This window comes from Serinus canaria, chromosome 19 (genome assembly GCF_022539315.1).
Source record: "Serinus canaria isolate serCan28SL12 chromosome 19, serCan2020, whole genome shotgun sequence".
In the NCBI taxonomy this organism is placed as follows: Eukaryota; Metazoa; Chordata; class Aves; order Passeriformes; family Fringillidae; genus Serinus; species Serinus canaria.
Genome location: NC_066332.1, coordinates 5,237,659 through 5,258,059, shown reverse-complemented (window position 1 = coordinate 5,258,059; position 20,401 = coordinate 5,237,659). Strand labels below are relative to the sequence as shown.

General features: G+C 45.1%; 2 protein-coding genes across 2 annotated transcripts; one reads left to right on the top strand and one right to left on the bottom strand.

The window, feature by feature from the left end:
- Positions 1 to 121: 121 nt before the first annotated feature.
- On the bottom strand, positions 122 to 2,592 carry CHCHD2 (coiled-coil-helix-coiled-coil-helix domain containing 2). Its single transcript, XM_009094709.4, has 4 exons — positions 2,415 to 2,592; positions 1,608 to 1,860; positions 915 to 1,065; positions 122 to 442 (listed from the first exon to the last, which is right to left on the bottom strand). Exons 1-4 carry the CDS (start codon positions 2,462 to 2,464, stop codon positions 432 to 434), a joined length of 465 nt encoding a protein of 154 aa, XP_009092957.1. The 5' UTR covers positions 2,465 to 2,592; the 3' UTR covers positions 122 to 431.
- A 2,887-nt stretch (positions 2,593 to 5,479) lies between these two features.
- VKORC1L1 (vitamin K epoxide reductase complex subunit 1 like 1) lies at positions 5,480 to 18,307 on the top strand. Its single transcript, XM_009094710.4, has 3 exons — positions 5,480 to 5,710; positions 15,319 to 15,428; positions 16,057 to 18,307. The coding sequence occupies exons 1-3, from the start codon at positions 5,517 to 5,519 to the stop codon at positions 16,281 to 16,283; spliced, it is 531 nt and encodes a 176-aa protein (XP_009092958.1). The 5' UTR covers positions 5,480 to 5,516; the 3' UTR covers positions 16,284 to 18,307.
- Positions 18,308 to 20,401: the final 2,094 nt, after the last annotated feature.

The following is a 20,401-nucleotide window of genomic DNA, read 5'->3' as shown; positions in this document are numbered from 1 at the left end:
CATCTCATGTTTCAGCCCTATTACAGCACAAAAAGAAATACCTACAGGACACCCTACCAAAATCAATTCTCACCTCGTCACCCCTCTACTCCAGCGCTCAAACTCAACCAAAGCAAGGTACTTCTAGAGAGAGAAGTTTATTTATAGACATTACAGACATTCAACACAACAATCAGCAAAACCAGTAAAACCCATGTTAGCTCATTCTGCTTTATAATTCACTCTTCCATTTTGTGCTAAATTAAATTGCAGCTGTGAAGTTGGATCACATCAGAGGCAGCTATGGCAGGAGTCAAGCCACAGAGATGATAGTGTGAATATATGAACTAACAAGATACCAGACAGCTTTAAACTTTATTACTGAAGCTTTTTGTTTTTCATTCATAGGTCAGTTCTTGCAAGATGATCTTCAGCAGCCTCCTTGTGCAAGCTTAGGACAAACCTGAAAGGGAAGGAGTTTATATCAATGAGTTTTGGATCCCTGAATGGAAGGGTAAGGAGGTGTCTCAGTAAATTTTGGATCCCTGAATGCAAGGTGTTTTCCCTGCCACAGGACAGATTTGTCAGGGTGTTCCATTTGCTGGGATATGCTGAGCTGCAGGTATCAGCACTGGTGCACAGCTGCCTTCTTCCTCCCAGGACAGGATGGTTTTGTTATTCTTAGGGCTCTGCTAATGCCCCAAATGTGCTGCTGCCACTTTTCCAGTCATCTTCAATCCATGCACCAGCACAAAGCATCAGGAATTCAACCCCTCTCCACCCCACAGGACCCAAACATAAAGCCCAACAGAACAGCAGCTGCTTTACCTGACTTCAGAGCACCTTCATCACTGATCAAACCCCCAGGACATCATCCCACAATACTTTTACTGATTATCCCATTTACCAGCTGCCAGCCAGCACTGTGTACTTACCATTGGAAACCCTGCACTGCTTGAGCACCTCACTGAAGCCCTCACACAGCTTGAGGTCAGTCTGCTTCTGGGCACACTCCAGGAATTGTTTCATCTCATACTGGCAAGGACCTTGCTGCTGCTGCTGGGCAGCCTGAGCGGCCGGGGGCTCCTGAAACACCAAATGGCTCCGTAAGGATCTTTCCCACAAAGCCAAAGCACCCCCAGACTGCTTGCTGAAGGTTCTTCCCTGCACTTTAGTCAAAATCTTCATTTTTTAATGGAAAACAAGTGAAGGGCTAAAGTACAAAACAATCTTCCAGCAGAGGAATGCCACATTCAGAGTAGTTTTTCAGATTACAAATACTTGAATGATTTTGGTACATTCAAGTAACTCTGGATGGCACCTGAGCAAAGGTGTCCCCAACATCAGACCTGGAACATGGAAGTCCTGCCTGAATCAGAGGAATACAGTAGAAAATAACACGAACACCTTGCCACACATCCCTCCTGCATCCCTACAAATTCTTTTTAAGATGACTCATGGTGAGTTACCTTGGAGATCCAGTCTGTCTTTACAGACTATATATAGTTTTATACTTGTATAGGTTATATAAGGACTTTAAGCACCCCAGCTTTGACTCATGTGGTGTTTAAGGCTCTATCATGGAGCTGAGCTGACATCAGTCAGTGTTCAGCCGTGCTTCCCCTCACCTGGTAAGTGACATCAGGCCTGGCAGCTTCAGAGCTGCCCCCTCCACTAAATCCTCCGGTGATGGCATGGCCGATGGTGTGTCCCACGGCCGAGCCCACAGCCACCCCGGCAGCAGTTGAGGCCATCTGGGCCATCAGCCCCGGCTGCTTCGGGGCTGGAGCCGCCACGGCAGAAGGTGCAGCCGCTGCGGGGACAGAGGCCTGAGGAGCCGGTGCCGGTGCTGGAGACGCGACTCTCCTCGGGGGCGCCCGGCTACAGGGACACAAAGAGAAACATCACTTCTTCATCATCATCGTGATCCCAGACCTCGCCGGGCAGAGGCCACATGGCTGCAGGGCCGGGAGTCCGCCGCTCCTCCTGTGAGGCACGGAATGTCCCGAGCTGGAAGGGACACACAGTGTCACAGAGCGCGCTGCACAGGAGGCCCCAAGGATCACGCTGGGATTACACACACCCCTGTTACACACTGAAGGAATGAACTCGGTGTTCTGGTAAGCGTCTTATGCAAGACAGGGTCAGAGTTACAGGCTTCTTTCTGCTCACACAGCTGTTTTGGGGAAAAATACAATCTGACCCAAAAGCGGTTGATTACCACGGTGTTGGTGCCCAGGCCCTGCGGCCGAGCAGACCCACTTCCACCCCCCAAATCGCCCAACCCCGCTCCGCTAACCCATAGCCAGCCCGGCTCAAACCAGCCGGCCGCTGCCACCACCCCGGTGCGTCACCCGCCCACACAATGGCGGCCAAGCCACTGCGGCCCGCGCGGGGGAGAGGGGAGAAGGAGAGGGGGCCCCGGCCGCCCTCACCTAGCGGGGGGCGCCACGCGGGACGTGCGGCTGCGGCTGCCCCTGGGCATGGCGGCGGGGAGCGGAGGGAAGCGTCGGAAGCCCCGAGCGGCGGAGGGAACCGGAGAAGACCCGAGCGGCACGGCCTGGTCGGACACCCGCACGCCGCCTCTGAAGGTCACCGCGGGCTACGTCACTTCCGGCACGGCGCGCGTGGGGCGGGTCTGAGCGTAGGCCACGCCCCCTCCCCCGCCTGAGGCGCCGCGCGGCGGCGGCCGCGATGGCGGCGGTGGCAGTAAATAAATAAACACCTAAAGTGTGGTTAAACCTGGGCTTAGGGGGCCGTTGGTTATAATTAACGTTTAAATAGCAATACACCTGCGTCTGCCGGACCTTCAGCCACAATAAGCACCTAAATTGTGATAAATACGCGCGTGCAGGATCCTCGGTCACAATAAACATTTAAATCGTGTTAAACCCGCCTTTGTAGGATCCTCCGTCATAATAAACACCTAAATAGTGTTAAACCCTCGTCTTTGTGGGACTTTCAGCCGCCTAAATAAACAGCTGAATAGCGACAAACCTGCTCTTGTGGAGTCCTCAGCTGCAATAAACACCTCAATCTGTGAGGGACAGTCGTCACAATAAACACCTAAATCTGTGAGGGGCAGTCGTCACAATAAACACCTAAATCTGTGAGGGACCATTGGTCACAATAAACACCTAAATCTGTGAGGGAAGTCTGTCACAATAAACACCTAAAGCACAATAAACCTGCACCCTTGGCACCTTCAGGCACAAGAAACACCTAAATTGCCATGGAAAGTGTTCCAACCTTCAGGGAATCGTTCTCTGTGGAAAAGGAGCCTCCAAAAGCCTCTCGGAATTCAGCCCTTCGGTAGAGTTCCAGATTTGATTTTATTTCTGTGGATTCATGGGATCCTCTCTGTGAGCAAAGATGAGATCCCATCAATCCATAGAAACATCTCCAAGGGGTGCCAGGGGATGATCCCACATTCTTTTTGGTGATGCCCAGCAACAGGACAAGGAGTAATAAACTAAACCACAACAAGTTTCATCTCAACGTGAGAAAGAATTTCTTTGTGTTGAGGGAGGCAGAGCTGTGAACCTGCAGTGTCCCTCTCTGGAGACGTTCCTGCCCCACCTGGATGTGGTCCTGTGTCACCTGCCCCAGGTGACCCTGCCTTGGATGATCTCCAGAAGTCCCTTCCAACCCCAACCACTCTGTGATTCTGTGATTTTCACCCCCCAAAAAAAGCGAGGGTCCCTCCTGCTCCCCCATCCCCACCCTGGGGCTGTCTCCTTGCTTTAGAGATGCTGCCTACTTAGAGAAATGAATTTTTAAATGAGTTTATTAATTACTGTATTAATGAAGGTGTTCCTACACCCAGCAGCAATGATAAGGGATACCACAGTCAACAGTTATGATAATTCACAATAAAAAAATTGCTTGTTGGCAGTTTCTTCACTTAAAAAGGAGGTGAAAGACCAGACATTTCAATATCCTTTACATCAGGAGATGTACTGTTGCCTGATGAAAGAAGTGCTAACATTGTGAGTTTATAGAGCAGGAGTCCAGCTCAGAAAAGCAGCTGCTGATGAGGGAATTATTAGGAGATAAATATAAATGATAAACCACGCTCAGAACAGGGACATCTGCAGAAGCTCAGATCACTGGTGCTGCTGCAGAACAGCTTCTTCTCCCTGGCTCTTGGCCTCTCTCCATATCTGAGAGCAATAACTGAGCAATAATTTTGCTTTTCTAGAGTTCAAGCAACTCATTTCTTAATGAGTGGTTTACTCAGCGCTTTTTAATTAATATTTTTCCATTTTCCCTGGGTTTTTTTTTGCTGGCAGGGCGATTCTTGACGCTTGAAGTCATTTTGCGACCGCGTCCCTCTTGGATTTGTTTTGTTTTGCAGAACAATGAGGGCAGGATGGCACTGCAGGCAGGATGAATGCTGCCATTGTGCTTTGTCCTCCTGCTTTCCTTGGGAAAACTCCAGAGCTCCCTTTTGTACCGGCTCACCCTCGCATCTGCTGATGCTCACAGCACACAAGGATTTGGGGAAGGGCACAAGAACCAGTAGCTGGTGGTTATCCCCAAAAAAATCAGCAATAATGGTGGTTGTGGTGATCACAGCGAGCAAAGATTGGGTTTTTTTCAGCTGCCATAATTTTATGTGGGTACACCACAGGGATTAAGGGGTTCTTTAACCACCAGCCAGGTGCTGATGCTTCTTTTGATAGAAAGGTGTGAAAGAAACAAGAGCCAGCTCTGATTTTGGGTTGTGTCCGTCTGATTGTGAGCCAGTGTGGCAGAATGGGGTCCCAGATCTGGGAAATAAGTGATGAAATCCCATTGCTCAAGTGCATGGCTGAACGAGCCCTGGGGAACCATCAGCAGCTGCTCCCGAGCCAAATGGAGCACCAGGCTGTGGTGCAAAAATCAAACTTTTAATAAAGATTTCTTCTCTCGTCTGTCCAAATGACACATCCCAGACAATCTCGTGGTGAGTTTGGGAGTGTACCAGGCACTCTGCACACCAGATGGGCTCTGGACAGGATGCAGTTTGACACATTCTGCCCAAAATCACAGAAAAACCCCTGGAGAACGGGGCTGAGGCTCACATCACCTGAGCTCCATGAAGTGACACATCATCCCTGAGGGTCAGCTCAGCCAGGGAGACTTTTTCGCGTTTTTTGGAACTGCCCAGTTTCCTTGCTTCCCAGATTGGAGGGAAAAAACACGAGGAAAAGCCCATTTTCCTGCTGGCAATGCCCATTTTCCTGCTGGCAATGCCCATTTTCCTGCTGGGTTCAGGCGGGGCGGGGGCGGCCGCCAGGGGGCGCTATGCCACGGCCCCCCCACCCCCGCCCTGGCCTGACGTGACGTCGTCGCGAGGCGCCACGTCCGGCGCGAGAGGGCGAGGGGCGGGGCCAGCGCGGGGGAGAAGGGGGAGGGAGTTGTGGCGCGCCCGCCTGGCCGGCCAATGAAGGTCGCGCGCGCGTGCGCGGCCGGCCAATGAGGAGCGCGCGCGTGCGCGGGGCGGGGCGGCGCCGGGCGCGCGTCGCGGGCTGAGGCGGAGGGACGGGGCCAAGATGGCGGCGCCCGTCCTGCTGCGGGTGTCGGTGCCGCGCTGGGAGCGGGTGGCGCGGTCCGCCGTGTGCGCCGCCGGCATCCTGCTGTCCCTGTACGCCTGCCACCTGGAGCGCGAGAAGGGCCGCGACAGCCACTACCAGGCCCTGTGCGACCTCAGCGAGCGGGTGCGCTGCTTCGCCGCCATCACCTCCAGGTGAGGCGCGGGTGGGACCCGCTGCCGCCCCCGCTGGGGGAAGGGGCTGAGAGCTGCGGGAGCGGTGGGGACCGGTCCCGGAGTGCTGCCTCCGGTGCCTCGGGGCGTCCTGGGGGCCGGGCGGCTGCTCGGAGGGCTGCGGGCCGGGCGGGGACACGGAGGGGCCGGGGCAGCCAGGGACGGGGGCAGCGCTCCCGGTGTGGGGCAGCCCGGTGGCTGGAGAGCCGCTGTGGGAACGGGGATTTTCGGGATCGCTGCGGTTGGAGGGTGAGGCACCCGTAATTGCTGTGTTGTAATCAGTGGCAATTATATGGAGTGACAGGCGTTTTAGTGGTAAAAGCTCGGCAGAGCGGAGTGCTGTAGCTGTGAGCGGTGGGTAGGGACAACATAAACAAGTGCAATTGCGGGTGGTTCGCTTTGTTAGCTTTAATTGCAGTACCTGTATTGCGTTCTCATTGGGACGTCTCCTGGCAGCACAGGAGATGCTTTGGTGATCCAGAGGAAGTGCTTCATTCAAGGGAGACTTGGATGCCTCTGCAGCACAAGCCCGGTCCAAATCCTGACTTATTTTGCAGATGTCCAGCCAGTTCAGCAGTTGTATTCTAAAGGCCAAGGGTTCTTATTTATGTTAGGAGAGTCATTGTATAAATCTGGTTCTTGAACAAATCTGTGTATTAAATTCTTCCTCCTTATTTTAGTGAGGATTTTGTTGTTATTGTGCTAGTGCCCTCAGCTGAATGAGTACTTGAGATTTCCTTTTTCCCCTCTCAGTGTAACCTGTGCAAAAGCTGTCACAATTTTTATAGAGGTTCTTGCTGTATCATCGTAGCAAGCCAGTTTGAGGGAGTATTCTCATCCTCTGTCAGCTGGGAGCTGTGAAATTTTTGAGGCAAAACATCCAGGGATGTCTTTTTCCTAAATCCTCTTCTGAGGTGGCAGAAGTGAGATTGTGTGACAGAGATCTGTATCTCTGGCCACCTGATATTGTGGTTGAGTGAAGGCTTTAACTCTGCTTTTTTTGTCTGCCTCAGGACATCTTTAGTTTGTGAAGGTGCTTGTTCATGTCTCTGCTTGGAAAATGGCCTGAAATGAGAAGTTCAGCTCTAACTAGGGAGGAAACTTCAATAAACTCACCAGATAAATTCAAATAATAAAAACTAAATTATGCTCAGGCTACTGAGATTAAACCAGGTGAGTCTCATCAGTGATTTAACTTTGATCACAGATACAGGGTAAAAAGAGAATAACAGAGACTGAAACCTGTTCCTGTGCAGAGTTGGTCCTCCAACATCTTTTTATTGTTGCAGCAAGTGCTGCTGTTGTGGCAGGGATTTGGATGTCACAGTTTTGATGCGTGTTTACTGAACACTTGGGAGAAGGAAATTACCTAAAGATATAATTGGAATTATTTCTAATTATGGAACCAAGCTCGGTAATTACAGCGTTCGTTAGCAATGCTGCAGCTGACACGTTGAGGAAGACCTGGGAATCCTTTGCTGGAGGAATTCTGGATGATAATGTGAGGAGTTAGGGATAAAATGCTCTCAGATCTCCCAGCAGTTGCTAGGAGAACCATGCCTGGAGTGAAGCACTGCAAATGCCAGGAGAGCTCGTGATCGTGTGAGCAGGTGGTAAAAGGAGTTTGTGGAAAAGGAACGTGCAAGTTCTGCTCACTCCAACCATATTTGGAGAAGAATTTGCTTTCCAGGCTCTGCAGGACACAGAGGGGAAGTTCTGCTTTAAAAGTAATGTAGGAGGGCAAGGCAATGAAGTTGGAAAGAAATTAATCCTATTTTCCACATCCCACAGCTCCCCATCCACTGCTCTCTGTCACTTTCTCCAGCTGAGCGTTCCTTGCTGCCACATCACCAAAATTTCTCAGGAACTTCCTTTCTTAAAGGAACTTTAAACCACATTTTAGATTTTACTGGGGTTGTAAAGTTTCAATTTTGTGTTCCAGCTTTTTCATAGGTAATTCAGGTTTAACTTCCACATTTCTTTTCTCATTGAGCTGTTACACTGATAGTCAGAAATTAATTGATTAGCTAATTAATAGAGTTAACTCTGTAGAGCTAACTGGGTGAGAAAGTTCTGTTGCTACTTTGGCTTTTAGATGGTTCCTTGGGCTATGTGACTTTTTATTTAAGCTGGATTTGCTGATGGAACTTGGAATGTTACAATCTTCACATCTTGAGTTTTGACTCCAACAGTGGGCTGAACTTTAAAAAACATTTAATGCTGTTAGGATTCATTTTAAAATCATAGAATAATTAGAATAAATCAGTTTTTATTCCTTTCTGAGCTGACTTTCTGGTATTTTGGGCGGAGTTTTTTCCACCAGCTGTTGGTATTTCCAAGTCTTGCCTTTAAGCCAGCTCTGGCATTGGCACAAGAGCAAGAACAGAAATGTAAAGACTGCCAGCATGCAGAGGGAGGAGCACAGAAAATCTCCTATCAGAGCCTGACTCATGCAGAAGGTTATGTTGGAGAGATCCCTTCCCAGTATCCCTTACCCAAAACATGAATGGTCAGCGTATTTCACATTTTTATCAAGGGGAAAGTTCATGAAATAGTATAAAAATAAAATTTGCTAAGGAGTGGCTGATAATGGCAGGTATTAGGGCAATACCTCACCTCCGTGGCAATTGCTGTATTTATTTTAAATAAATTGCTCTCTGATAGTTGAGAATAATTATCAAGAATGGCTTTATTTATAAACTGGATAATAGTTTTCCACTGAAAAATATTTTTGGTCTTGCTGTATTTTCACAGTGGGAATTAAAGTAATAAAACACTTTTCAAGTCATACAGGTCATGCTACAGCTTGAAATAAAATGTGACCTTTAAGTGGTAATGCAGAGACTCAGAGCCTTTGGCTTTGGTCTTTTCCATGCCCTGAGAGATTTTGGGATCTTCTAATACATTTTTCCTTTCTGTCATGATGAATTGGAGGCTGCTGGAGGATAAATGAGTGGTTTTGGATGACTTTAATAGTCTGGCATGCATTAATGGGTGCTGTAAGAGCCTCAAGACAGCAGCACAAACGAGCAAAGGGCACATGTGTATCTTTAGCAATATTTGCAGCTGCGTCACTGAAGGGCTTTGGCAATAGTCAATATTGATCTTTGCCTGATTGTTGAAGGAGTTCTAGAGTCACAACAGCATTTTGGGAATCTGGATGCTACTGGTATTTTAGGAATTCCCTGTTCTGTTCACGGGCAAAGTCTTGGATTGGTGTCTTGTGTTCGAGGCACTTTGAAAAGTTGTGAAAAAGTCTGATGTGACAGGATGGTTTGGGTCGGAAAGACCTTCAAGGTCACCTTATCCCAGCCCCTGCCTTGGGGGGGACACTTCCCTCTATAAAAGTTGCACATCCACTTTGTGTTTTCTGTGGATGCACCAAAATAGTCACCGGGTAGTTCCTGAAAATGCCTGTTCAGTGTGGGGTGTGTTGTGGGCAGGTCTGAAAGGGCGGCCTGTGACAGGTGGAGTGTTATCCATCAATCACTTCAAACACTGAATTTACACCCTGTGTTCTGTTCGGTGTTTGTGCTGCTGTAGAGCTCATTCCTCTGCAGAGTGGGTGTGAATTGCTCTAAGAACTGCAGGTGAAACTGCCCCGCTGGTTTCTCAGCAGAGCACACCTTGCTAGAACTGCTCTGGTGCATCTTTACAGGGATCAAAGTGACAAAAACAACCCCATTGTCAAGGAAATGGAGAAAACTCCCTAAGCTGATCCTTAAACAGGTTCTGTTGTGGGGCAGTTCCTGTAGAACTTCTTGTCTGTCAAGTTTGCTTAATTCCAAGTAAAGAACATTATGGAGCAGTTATTCATATTTCTAGTAATAAATTCCTAATATCCCTGGAGTTTTTTTCATTGCTGCACCTGCAAGTAAATATCCAGATGTGTTTGAGGTTTTCAGCTGCAAGTGTTAGTGACTGGTGTAAGGTATTAGGAGATGAAAAAGGGATTCTGAATTCACTGGGTTTGCTGTCTGAGGGAAGCTTGGAAAATCTCTGGTTTGGAATTGGGCAGGGAGAAATTGGAGGAGCCAAATTCAGTGCCAGCAGGGGAGGGGAGGGAAACCCAGAGTCTCTCCTGTGCTGAAGGGAAACCCTGCCCTGGGAGCCAAGGTTCTCTGTCCCTTGTCCCCAGCTGGGCTGGCACTGTGCAAGCAGGGCTCAGGACTGGCACAGGGGGAGCAGAGGGTGTGAGCTGGGAGGATCCAGAGCTGATTCCATGGGCTGGACAGGGGAGGTGTTCCAGGAGTGCTGGTAGAAACCAGCTTGGAGTTTTAAAGTTGCTCTTAAAGCTGCAGAAGCTGAGAACTCAAATGTTTTGGGGTTTTTTTTCCCCTCTTTCTAGTAGAAAATTGATAGTTTAATACTGATACAACACTTATTGACTGAGGCACATCTTTTATAAAACACAGCAGTGCCCCTGCTGTGGTAATCTTTTATTTTCCATCCTTACAGTGCTCACACAAACATGTTAATTTTTGCTTTTCATAAACATATCATTTCCAGCCTGACTGGAATTTGTAATAGGGCTGGGAATTATTCTGCCTGGTGCAGAGTAAATTTAACAAACTACTTATAATTCAGACTTGGGCTTCTTTTATGGTAGCTTAATAGAAAAGATTATTAAGGAAGGAATAGAAGGAATCAGTGCTGTTGGCTTGTACCTTGAATAGCCAGTGCTTCTGTAAAGGCTGCTATAAAATAATTATCCACTGTCTGCTTAATATTTTGCTGATCTGGACACTGAGAGTTTTTACAGCTCTATCTGAAGTAGAGCTGGAGGATATATAGAAGAAAACCTCATTTGGTTATGCTAAATGCTGCTAATAGATTTAAACATGAAATTAAGTGTATCAACATTTTTGAGCACCTCCTGGCAAGTTTACAAATGGGAATTTTTAATCTTCTTTTTTGTGGCTTCTAATTGAAGGCTTTTACTTAATTTATTAAAACTGTTAAGAGTGGCCTTGAAGCCATGAATTAGATTTAATCCAAAATCCTCTGCTGAAGCTGGAAAGAAGTTGCAACCAAAGTTTCTTAACATGCTCCAGATCCTTTGACCTTTATATGAGCTTTTCACTGAAGGCAGGGGTGAGCTCTGCTCCCCTCTCAGAACTTTCATTCTGGACCAGAAATTATCTCAGAAATCCAGTGGTGCTTAAGGAAATGTGCACATCACTTATCAAGTGTAGCCTTTTTATTATTTTTTGGTTTTGATAAAATTAGATTTATTGTTTCCTCAAGGTTACAGAGTGGTAAGGGGTGCTTGCTGTTGATAACAAAATAATGCTTATGGGATAAGAAATAATCCTGAAATGAGAGGAAGCTACTACTGCTTAAGTAACTACTACTGCCCAAAACCCACCCAAATCCGAGTTCTTTCCTTGCAGATTGAGTACAGAATCTTTGTTACTGTTTGCCCTTTTGCACCAAACCCACCAAGTGAGAGAGAATTGTGTTGGCAACTGCTGCTGCACAAATGCAGAGATTTGGGATCAGACAAGCCTTGGAATAGTTTGGTCCCCTGGAGGATTTGATTGCATTTCCAAGCAGTCCTTGAGGACACTGGAATGAGACCTGGGAGTTGTGTCCCTTTTTCAAGGCATGCTGGACCTGTCCTGAGCCAGGTGGTTCTTTCCATGTTGGAATGGAAATACAGGGGCTGGTTCAGTTCTGGGCATAAACCCCAGGGGGTTGCCAGGTGAAATCCAGGGGATGTGGTTCTGCTCATCACCAGGGGTGGTGGTTGAGCACAGACGTGCTCACTCAGGAGAGGCTGCCAAGTGTTGGTGTAGGTGAAACCCCAGTTCAGAAGTTTCAGCTGATCCTTAAGGACAGTGGAGGCCAAGGAAAGATCATTTCTGGGCAATGATCTTTGACAAAACTGTTCAAAACCTCTTCAGGCAACTGTCAGAGCTGGGGCTTGGCTACAGAAACACTCCAGCATTTCTTACAGGGGCTGCAGGGGACACAGACCCAACTCCTGGCTAAATAAACACTTTCTGGTTGGTTTGTTTGACTTGGTGGGTTTGGCAGGCTTGGAATTCTGCTGCTTTTGGAGCCAGTGCTGACAACTCAGAACTTGTAACTTGTTAAACTGGAAGGTTGTTTGCTTGTCCTCTAAAATGTTTGAGATGCTGGTGGACTAAATGAGGTTCTTGTGTTCCCTTTTGGCATTTTCTCTGCTAAATTATGCTAAAATGTTTCAAGTGTGTCCGCTAATATGCTGTTCTGGAACACAGAGGATGTTCCTAATTGTGCAAAAGAGATTGAAAGAATTTTAGTGATGTAAAAGTGTAAGATTTCATTGGAGGTACATCACTTGTGGAGCACAGTGACCTCAGTCCTTTTGTCTTCCTGTTAAGAAGTAACAATTGCACGCAAATACTGCTTTCAACTTCTGAAAATGCAACATTGCTGAGCTTTGTGAAGTACCTCAAACCAAAAGGGGCATTGTTTAGAGGGTGGCTAATAACTTTCAAAACCTCCTTTTGATAAAAGAAGACTGAAAATCACTGCAGTGTTCAATTGTAGATGTTGGGAAAGGAGATGAATCACCTCATCTTCAATTTCTTGAATCACTTTTTAACATTTTAAAGAACATTCAGAGTGGTACATGCAGGTAGGGAGGGAAACTGAGTTACAAAGATATCTTAAAGGTTTGTTCCTTGTAATTAGCTGAGATTGCTTTTGATTTTTAATAGCAGTGAAACTCGGGTGTGGTGAGAGTGGGTTTGGCACCTGTGTGTGTCAGAGTGCTCTGAGTCACCTCGGGTGACAGCGACCTGGATCTCAGCACGGAGCTCCTGCTCCTCAGGGATGGAGCCACCAGGCAGAACCAGGAAAAGCCTGCAGAAATCAGGCCCTGCTTTTATCTTGCTCTGCATGCAGCTCTCTATGTCCTGCAGGTCATTTGGTTTAGCATTCTGTATCCAAAAAAAGAAAAAAAGATGCAAATGATAACACTTCTTCTAAATTAAGTTCTTTTGTAAAATGCAGGTTACATGAAATACTTCTGAGTTTCTTTTTTTGCAGTTTATCTTGCTATTAGAACTTTCTTCTTGCTGTTTGTTTGCCACATTCTTTTAGGCTTTAAAAGTTATCATCAATCAGGCAATTCACACCTGAGCCTGGTGTGAAAATGAACACCATCTACTCTTATCCTTCCTCCACTTGCTGGCAGAAGTTTCTGATTCATTGTGAGTTTTACAACCTTAATAAAATTAGGAGACAGTTTAGACTTTTCAACAGGGAAATGAGATGGGAATGGGAGTATACAAAGTAAATCTATAAAATCTAAATACTTTGCTTTTCAGTTTGATGCAGAACACTTGCTCCCACTCCAAACCTTATAAGGCTGGGAAAAGTGTTCTGTGCTGAACCCCAGACTGCTTAGCTGTCTCCAAGTGTGTGGAATAAGATGTGAGATTAGACCTGGACTCCATGGGCTGAAATTTAATGCTTGATGTCCTCAAAGCTGCTACAAGGCCAACAAGACACTTAATGAACTCTTGCATGTGGGAAAAGCTTTCCCTGTGCTCTGACCTTGCAGCTCTGCACAGATCACTCCAGGACTCTGACTCCTGGGAAGGGCTGGAACTCATTATCCTTCCACTGGCAACATTTTATTATGCTCTTGCAGAGCAGCTGCAGGGTCAGTTCTGTAGAATGCCATTTCTGATATTTTAAGCTAGAGTTTGCTCTCAGACAGATCACAGGATGTGAGAGCACTCAGGTAGGGCTGGATTCAGCATCCTGCACTTGCTTGGAGTTAGGCTGATGCTGAACCTGTGTGTTCAACTCATTTTAATGTCACCCTGACAGGAATTCTCAACAATAAACTGAACTTGTGGATGGCAGGCTGAAGCATCTATAAACGTAGATACAGAAAAATAAGTAAAAACTATTAAATGTAAAAATGATAAATTCTTTCATGTGTTTGTGTGGCTCTTTAATCCAGCCTTTGGAATTTGGACAACACAAAACAATTGTTACATGTGCTGTGACCATCTTATCAAAGGAAGGCTAAAAAATTAACAGTTCTCACTTAAAATCCAGATAACATTTGAGCTGTGAGAGGAAATCTCACCATAACTGAGATTCTTCGTAATTCTTTGTAACTTCCACAGCCCCAGAGTTGCACTGGGGTGAGAGCAGAGAGCCAGACAGCTCTGGGATGCTGAGGCTCTGTCCCCTGGAAGAGTCTCTTCTACCTTGAAGCTTAATATTGGCACAAAAGTTTCACTTTTAAAAGATTTGAGTCCAAACTAGCTGAAAGTATGTTTAATTTTTGACTGTTTATACAGTAAATCTGCTTTCTAAGAATTGGCACCTGCTGGGTTTCTTGGGGAGAAGAGCACAAGAGTATTAACAGTGAATTCAAACTTAGTCTGCAATTAAAATGATGAGTTTTGCACAGATGGCTGTGAGACTGGGAAGTGTTTTGGAGATGGTATGAAATTGTCCTCATTGTGGTGCCTCTTTCTGTGAGAAAACTGCTGGTTTGAGGTGGTGATGGCAGGTCCCAGGTGATGACATCAGCACCATTGCTGCCATGTGCAGGGACAGACTGAGCTGTGTCTTGGCTCAGCAGGGCCATTGCCTCTAGGACAGGAAACTTCCTAAAGCTGCACTTTGCTTGGAGTTTCCTGCTGCAGCAGGGTGAGATTGGCACTTTTTTACCTTGCTCAGTTAAGCTGCTAATGTGAAGCAAACCTTTCATTTGTTTGCTTGGCTTGATGCTCCAAAAATCTGCTGGCAGATATCCCAGTGTGCTCTTGTGAGTTAAATTACCTTGGAGTAACAAAATAACTTCATATTTTCAAGTGACACCAATAAATAGGGTTCTCACTTTGCTTTTACAAATAATGGCATGATCTGCCTTAGGGCATGCAATTAATGGTTTCTGGCACAAACACAATTGCTAATTTAATCTTTCCTCCTCCTTTTGCAGCAGCAGTTTTGTAGGGCTTGTGCTGCTTTCTGCCTTATCACTGGAAAGTTGAAAGTCACTTTGTAGGGATTTCAGGTGTTGGTTCAAAGTGTCACACTGTGCAAGAGCTCCAACAAACAAGGGCTGGGGATCTTGTGATGGTGCCATCCTCAGCTCGTGTGCTTGACAGATTTGGGTTCCTCCTGAGCTGTTTGAGGAGCAGCTGAGGTGCAGATTTATGTCCTGATTCTCCTGCTCTGATGCAGACAAGTGAGTGGAACAAATCCTTGCCTCAGCTTTGTAATGACCTTGTGTCCAATGGACTGTGGCGCAGAGAGGTGCTAAAGCTGTCGCTGGGGGAAGGAAGTGTTTATGTGACAAAACAGCTCCAAGCTCCAGCCCTGGGAAGCAGAGCTGGTGTTCAGTGAAGTTCCAGCTGGGTGAACTCAGCAGTTCCTGGTGTGTCCAATCAGCAAGGTGTGGGATAAAGCTGTGCCCAGTGCTCCCCCTGTTGCTGCTTGGTTTTCCAGGAGAACTCCACATAAATCATGTCAGAATATGTGTCCTTTGCTTTCCCCCAGAGCCCTGAACTGGAAATGCTGCTGGAAAGCAGGAGGTGTCCAAATAAGAGTTAATCAGTTTCCCTGTTTTACAGATGGGGTCGAGGATTCGGTCTCTTGGGCTCCATCTTTGGAAAGGACAGTGCAATAAATCAGTCAAACAGTGTTTTTGGCCTGGTGTTTTATATACTACAAATGCTACTTGGTAAGTATTCATTCACTTCAGAGCCTCAAAGCTGGGCTGTGGGGATGAAGGAGGAGAGCAATATCCATTGCACAATCTGCAGGAAACCAGATAAATGCTTCTGATTTTTATATCTTGGGGTTTTTTTAGCAGCACTCTAATGATACATCTGTCCAAAGGGCTTAAAAACCCAACTGATAACAGGAGTAATTGCATTTTCTCCTGATATGCTATTAATAATCCAAGTGTGAAGACAGTTTCTGTGCTGGTATTTTCACTCCAGTATATTTGGCATTGGATTGCATGGTGAAAAAGAGAGGGAATAAAAATGGAATGGGCAAGTGTTTTAGGAGTAATGGAGAGAGCAGGCAAAAAAAAGTGCATGAAATATAATTTTATATATTTCTTGATAACTCTATGCTTTGCTACAAAGCTGTTAATCCTGACAGAAATAACTTGACCACGAATTTTCCTATAACTCAGGAATATGAGGATGGTTAATCCTACACACACTCCTTATCACAGGGCTGTCAGACAGAGCCTTAGATACTCCTCTCCAAATACCCAGGTGGTATTTTAACCAGAATTTTGTGAATTCAGTTTTGCTGTGTGTGGAGAGGGGTGAGTAACTTTGTCTCTCTTGTTGCAGGTATGACAGCAAGTGCAGTAGCAGCTCTAATCCTCATGACATCCTCCATAGTGTCTGTAGTAGGGTCCCTGTACTTGGCATACATTCTGTACTTCGTGCTGAAGGAATTTTGCATTGTCTGCGTGCTCACATATTTGCTGAACTTCATTCTCTTTATCATCAACTACAAACGACTAGTTTATTTGAACGAGGCCTGGAAGAGGCAACTCCAACCCAAACAGGAATAACCCCTGCTGGAACTTTTGACTGACAGTCTGAAGACCCAACTTCCATTAAGTTTATTTTGCAGTAATTTTTTTATTCTCCATATCAGACACTTTTTGCCCCCCCTTTCCCCCACAAGAATCATAATGGAAATTTTGAATGATAAATTTCAAGGGGCCCCAGATAATTTCTCTGTGCTAATCTTCAGTTTCAATGTGGTTATGAAAGAAAGCTCTATAACAATCAAAGACAAGCTTTAACTTTACTTTGAAGGAGTTTTAGCCACAGCAAAACCTAGACTCTGTCTCTTCCCCCTCCACTTGTGAAGTGGGTAACACTTGCTATAAAATATCCTGTATATAAATTCAGGTATAACAAGATGTGATCATGACATGAAATACTCTAGACTAGCATCACCATATTTAATGTTGCCATGTTTACAGTAAGTGTATTTTTTTCTTTTTTTCTTTTCTTTTTTTTTCTTTTTTTTTAGCTGATGGACTTAGATTTGACTAGGACTTATACTGTAAATAAAATTAGAACTCTTGGTTTCATCCCTGGAGAACTCACTGTCCCATTTGGTTAGGAGCTGTCAGAGGGTTCAGCTCAGAGTCGACTGACACGATGGAAGAAGTGACCTCTAAAGAACATGGAGTTGCTGCTCTCACTGTTGTGCTTTCACAAGAATGATGCTTGGGGTTGGTTCCATTTTTTCTTCTTTTTTTTTTTCCTTTTTTTTTTCTTTGTCTCCAGTAACAAAAATGGAATTAAAGCTAAAACGTGAAGTATGTTGATTAAACGACAACCTCATTAATTTCTGTCCAGAACAAAAATAGCTTCATGTGGTCAATGAAAAGCTGATTTGCAGATTGGGGGTTGGATGAAGTGTTCTTTGAAAGGACTCCATTTCCAAGCAGAGCTGTTCCATTTGAAGCTGTGCTCAGCCAGCCAGTGTTACTAATGTTTGATGTTCTGTGAATGCTGCAGTATAGAATTGCAATTTGCAGTGGAAACCACTGAGTGAGCAGGATAACCAAGCAGTGCACTGAAAAAGCAGTTCCTTAATTGATCTTGGTCAGGATCTTTGGTTTGTGCTATATTGGGAAATGAACTTTAGGCCTGACACACACACACAGAGAAGATCTCTTGGAAGGGCAACCTGTTTAATGGGATAAGTAAGTCAATGTGCTCCTGAAAATGAAATGTGATACAGTGCTATCATTGCTCTTTCTAAGAACTAATTGGGGAAAAAAAAATTAAACTGCAGATTTAAACAAAGGAACAAAATTGTACACATTGTTTCTGCACTCAGTATTCTAAGGCTGAATGTTAAAAGTGCCTTCTGTCTTCAAATCTTAAACCAAATACTTTGTGTTGAACTTGGCAGGCAGAAGTGTCCTTGCTTTAAAAATGAACAAACAAAATTCCCAGCAAACTTGCTGGGGATAGAAGAGTATTAAGAGATCTGGTTTTAGTTTTTAGACTGAGAAGTGGTAGCAGTATTGTTTTCAGTTTAATTTCAAAGGTTGATGTGATTTGGAAAAGTGAAATACTTGTGTTTCAGACTGTGTGACTCCAAAATGTGTGGGTTCAGCTGCTGTCTGTAATTGGTGCTGTGCTGCTTTTTGCCCTTGTCAGTTCAAAGTGTGAACAATTCCAACTGCATTTCCATTTATTTAAAGAACTAATTTAACTCCTTTTAGCATTTCCACTCTCAAACATGAATGTCACAGAGACACTTCCATTGTAAGTGGATTTTAAACACTAAGGATAAACTTGACTGTGAAACGAGCAGTGTTTCCATAGAGCAAAACAAGGTTGGAGATGGAATTCACAAAATTAATATTTAAATTACCACTGAAATAATTCTGGTTTGTACCAAGGGTAGAGGTGGAAACTGCTTTTCTGTACAGAGTTGTGTGGTGTGAGTAACATCTGTTGCATGTAACACTAAATGACTTGTCCCTCGTCTGACAGTTTTAGCCAACAATCCATTAAATGAGTTTTGTATTGACCAGAGTATAGTTAAAGCTTGTCTTGATGTTTAGTTCTGTCTCTCAAATGCCTTCCACTTTGATATGAAGGGGAATGAATGATGTTGAATTGGTCCCTCGAGGCTTGGCTTTGTTCTCTCCCAAGCCCTGAGGCAGTAGCAGTGTTTAATGTGTTGTATAGATTTTATTTCAGTGCATTCCTGTGATCTACACTAAAGGCATCTTTTTCTCATCCAAGGAAGAGGTGAACATGTGCTGCCTGAAAGTTGCTCCTATCTCAGAGCAAGCAGCCATGGAGACAAGTCTAATCCATGAGTACTTGGTCCAATTTCTGGGAAAAAAAGAGGGAAAAAAAAGCCCCATCAGCTGAAAGTATTGGTGTTAACTTCACTGTGTCTTGTGCTTGTTTGTGTGGGCATAGTCTGTTGATTCAGTTTGTTTAGTACAAATGTTTAGGGCCAGATTTTCAGCAGTCCTTGTTAGTGTGCACATAGGGAGCAAATGGAGCTGGAGTTTGGGCTCTGGGAGAATTTGCAGCCACACTTTGTGCACAGCTTTGCAAATCTGATCCTTAATTGTGAACTCTCTTGTCTTGTGTGCTTCCCTTGCAGTTCCTTTTTACTGGAAGTGATTTGCTAGAAATGGCCCTGATTTCTTCTCTTTCTCTCTCGTGCTTCAGAAATGCAGTTGGCCTGAATAAAGGGCAGAATTATCTTAGCAGGAGAAATTTGGACCTTTCTGCTTCCAGTTCTTTAGACTCTTTCCTTGCTGCTCCCAATGACAGAAACAGCATTTTCCTTCCAGTAAAATGGGTTGTGATTGAAATCAGGAGTGCAGCTGTGCCCCCCTACCTGCCCCAGCCAAAATGTGGTGGCAAATGTGTGCTTGATGCTGGTTTTATCCTTCCAAATCCAAAGGCAAATCCAAAAATTTCTCAAGGATGGAGGAGTCTGGGTAAATGATATTTGGGCTGGCAAGGGACAGGGGGTGTGGCAGAGATCCTTGTTGTGGTTTCAGCACTCAGGAGAAGGGAAGGGATAAAATTCACAGTATCCAAAGAGAGGTTCTGAATTTGGGCTCTTCCTGCCCCTCTTTGGCTCTCTCAGAATCCCAAAATTCCTTTCGGATCGTGGAATATCCTGAGTTGGAAATTTGACAGTGAGGGGCGGATTGGAAAGGCAACAAAACCTCATCCCAAACCCTGCTTAGGAATTAACCATTCCTGAAATCCTCTTACTGTAAGGTACTTGCTACTCTTTAAGGCCAAGGAGGAAATTAATATTCTTGGAAGTTTCTTCCAGTGAAACATTTGTGACACTGAGGCCAATGAAACATTCCTGAGCACCTTTGAGGTCTGAAGTGACAGCTGATCTCTGCTGAGGAGGTTTCTGAATGCTGGGTTGGCATTTTGTGCTGCTGCAGTCTCAGCTGTTCCAGGAGGTTGGTGAGGTGCTTCAGGCAGTTCTGCTCCTAATTTAGGTGGGCTGAGATCAGAGCTTGGCTTTGGTTCTGCCAGTGTTGTTTAAACTGGTCCAGAAAAGATCTGAAGTATTCTGTTACCATAAAACTGTGTTAAGCATGGCCTAAATATTAGGTGTTTGTTCTGCAGAGTATGTTCCATCAACTATTTATTCCCAGTGCTTTCAAATCCAACACCCATTTAAAATGGAGTCATTGGGCAGATGTTCCTTTTCTCAGTATAGGCTGAGAGATTCTCTACTGGAGGTTTAGGATACAATTTTGCTAACAGGTAAAAAAACCATGTAAAGATGTACGAATTCTATTTGTTGCACATAACTTTTTTGGTATAAAAAAAAAAAAGGAAAAAAACCAAACAACAATAAATGTAGAAATTACCTGTGGATGTCTTGCTGCAATCATTCTTATGCTGCATTCATGCAGTCCAAACATAAGAGCTTGAATGAACCCAACCAGAGGCCTTTTTGGACTCAGTCTGAGCCTTAGAAACTGTTTTTAATGTCAGTACTGTAATTCTGTTTCTAGAAATTGTACCAAGTCGTGTGGTTTTTTCCCAAGACCTTGTGTGTGTTTAGCAGTAGAAGGGTTAAAGCACTTGATTCTCCCCAGATCCCAGTTTTCCCGGTAGAATTCCTGCAGCTTTGTGTCTGGCTGAGCATTGTGTGTAA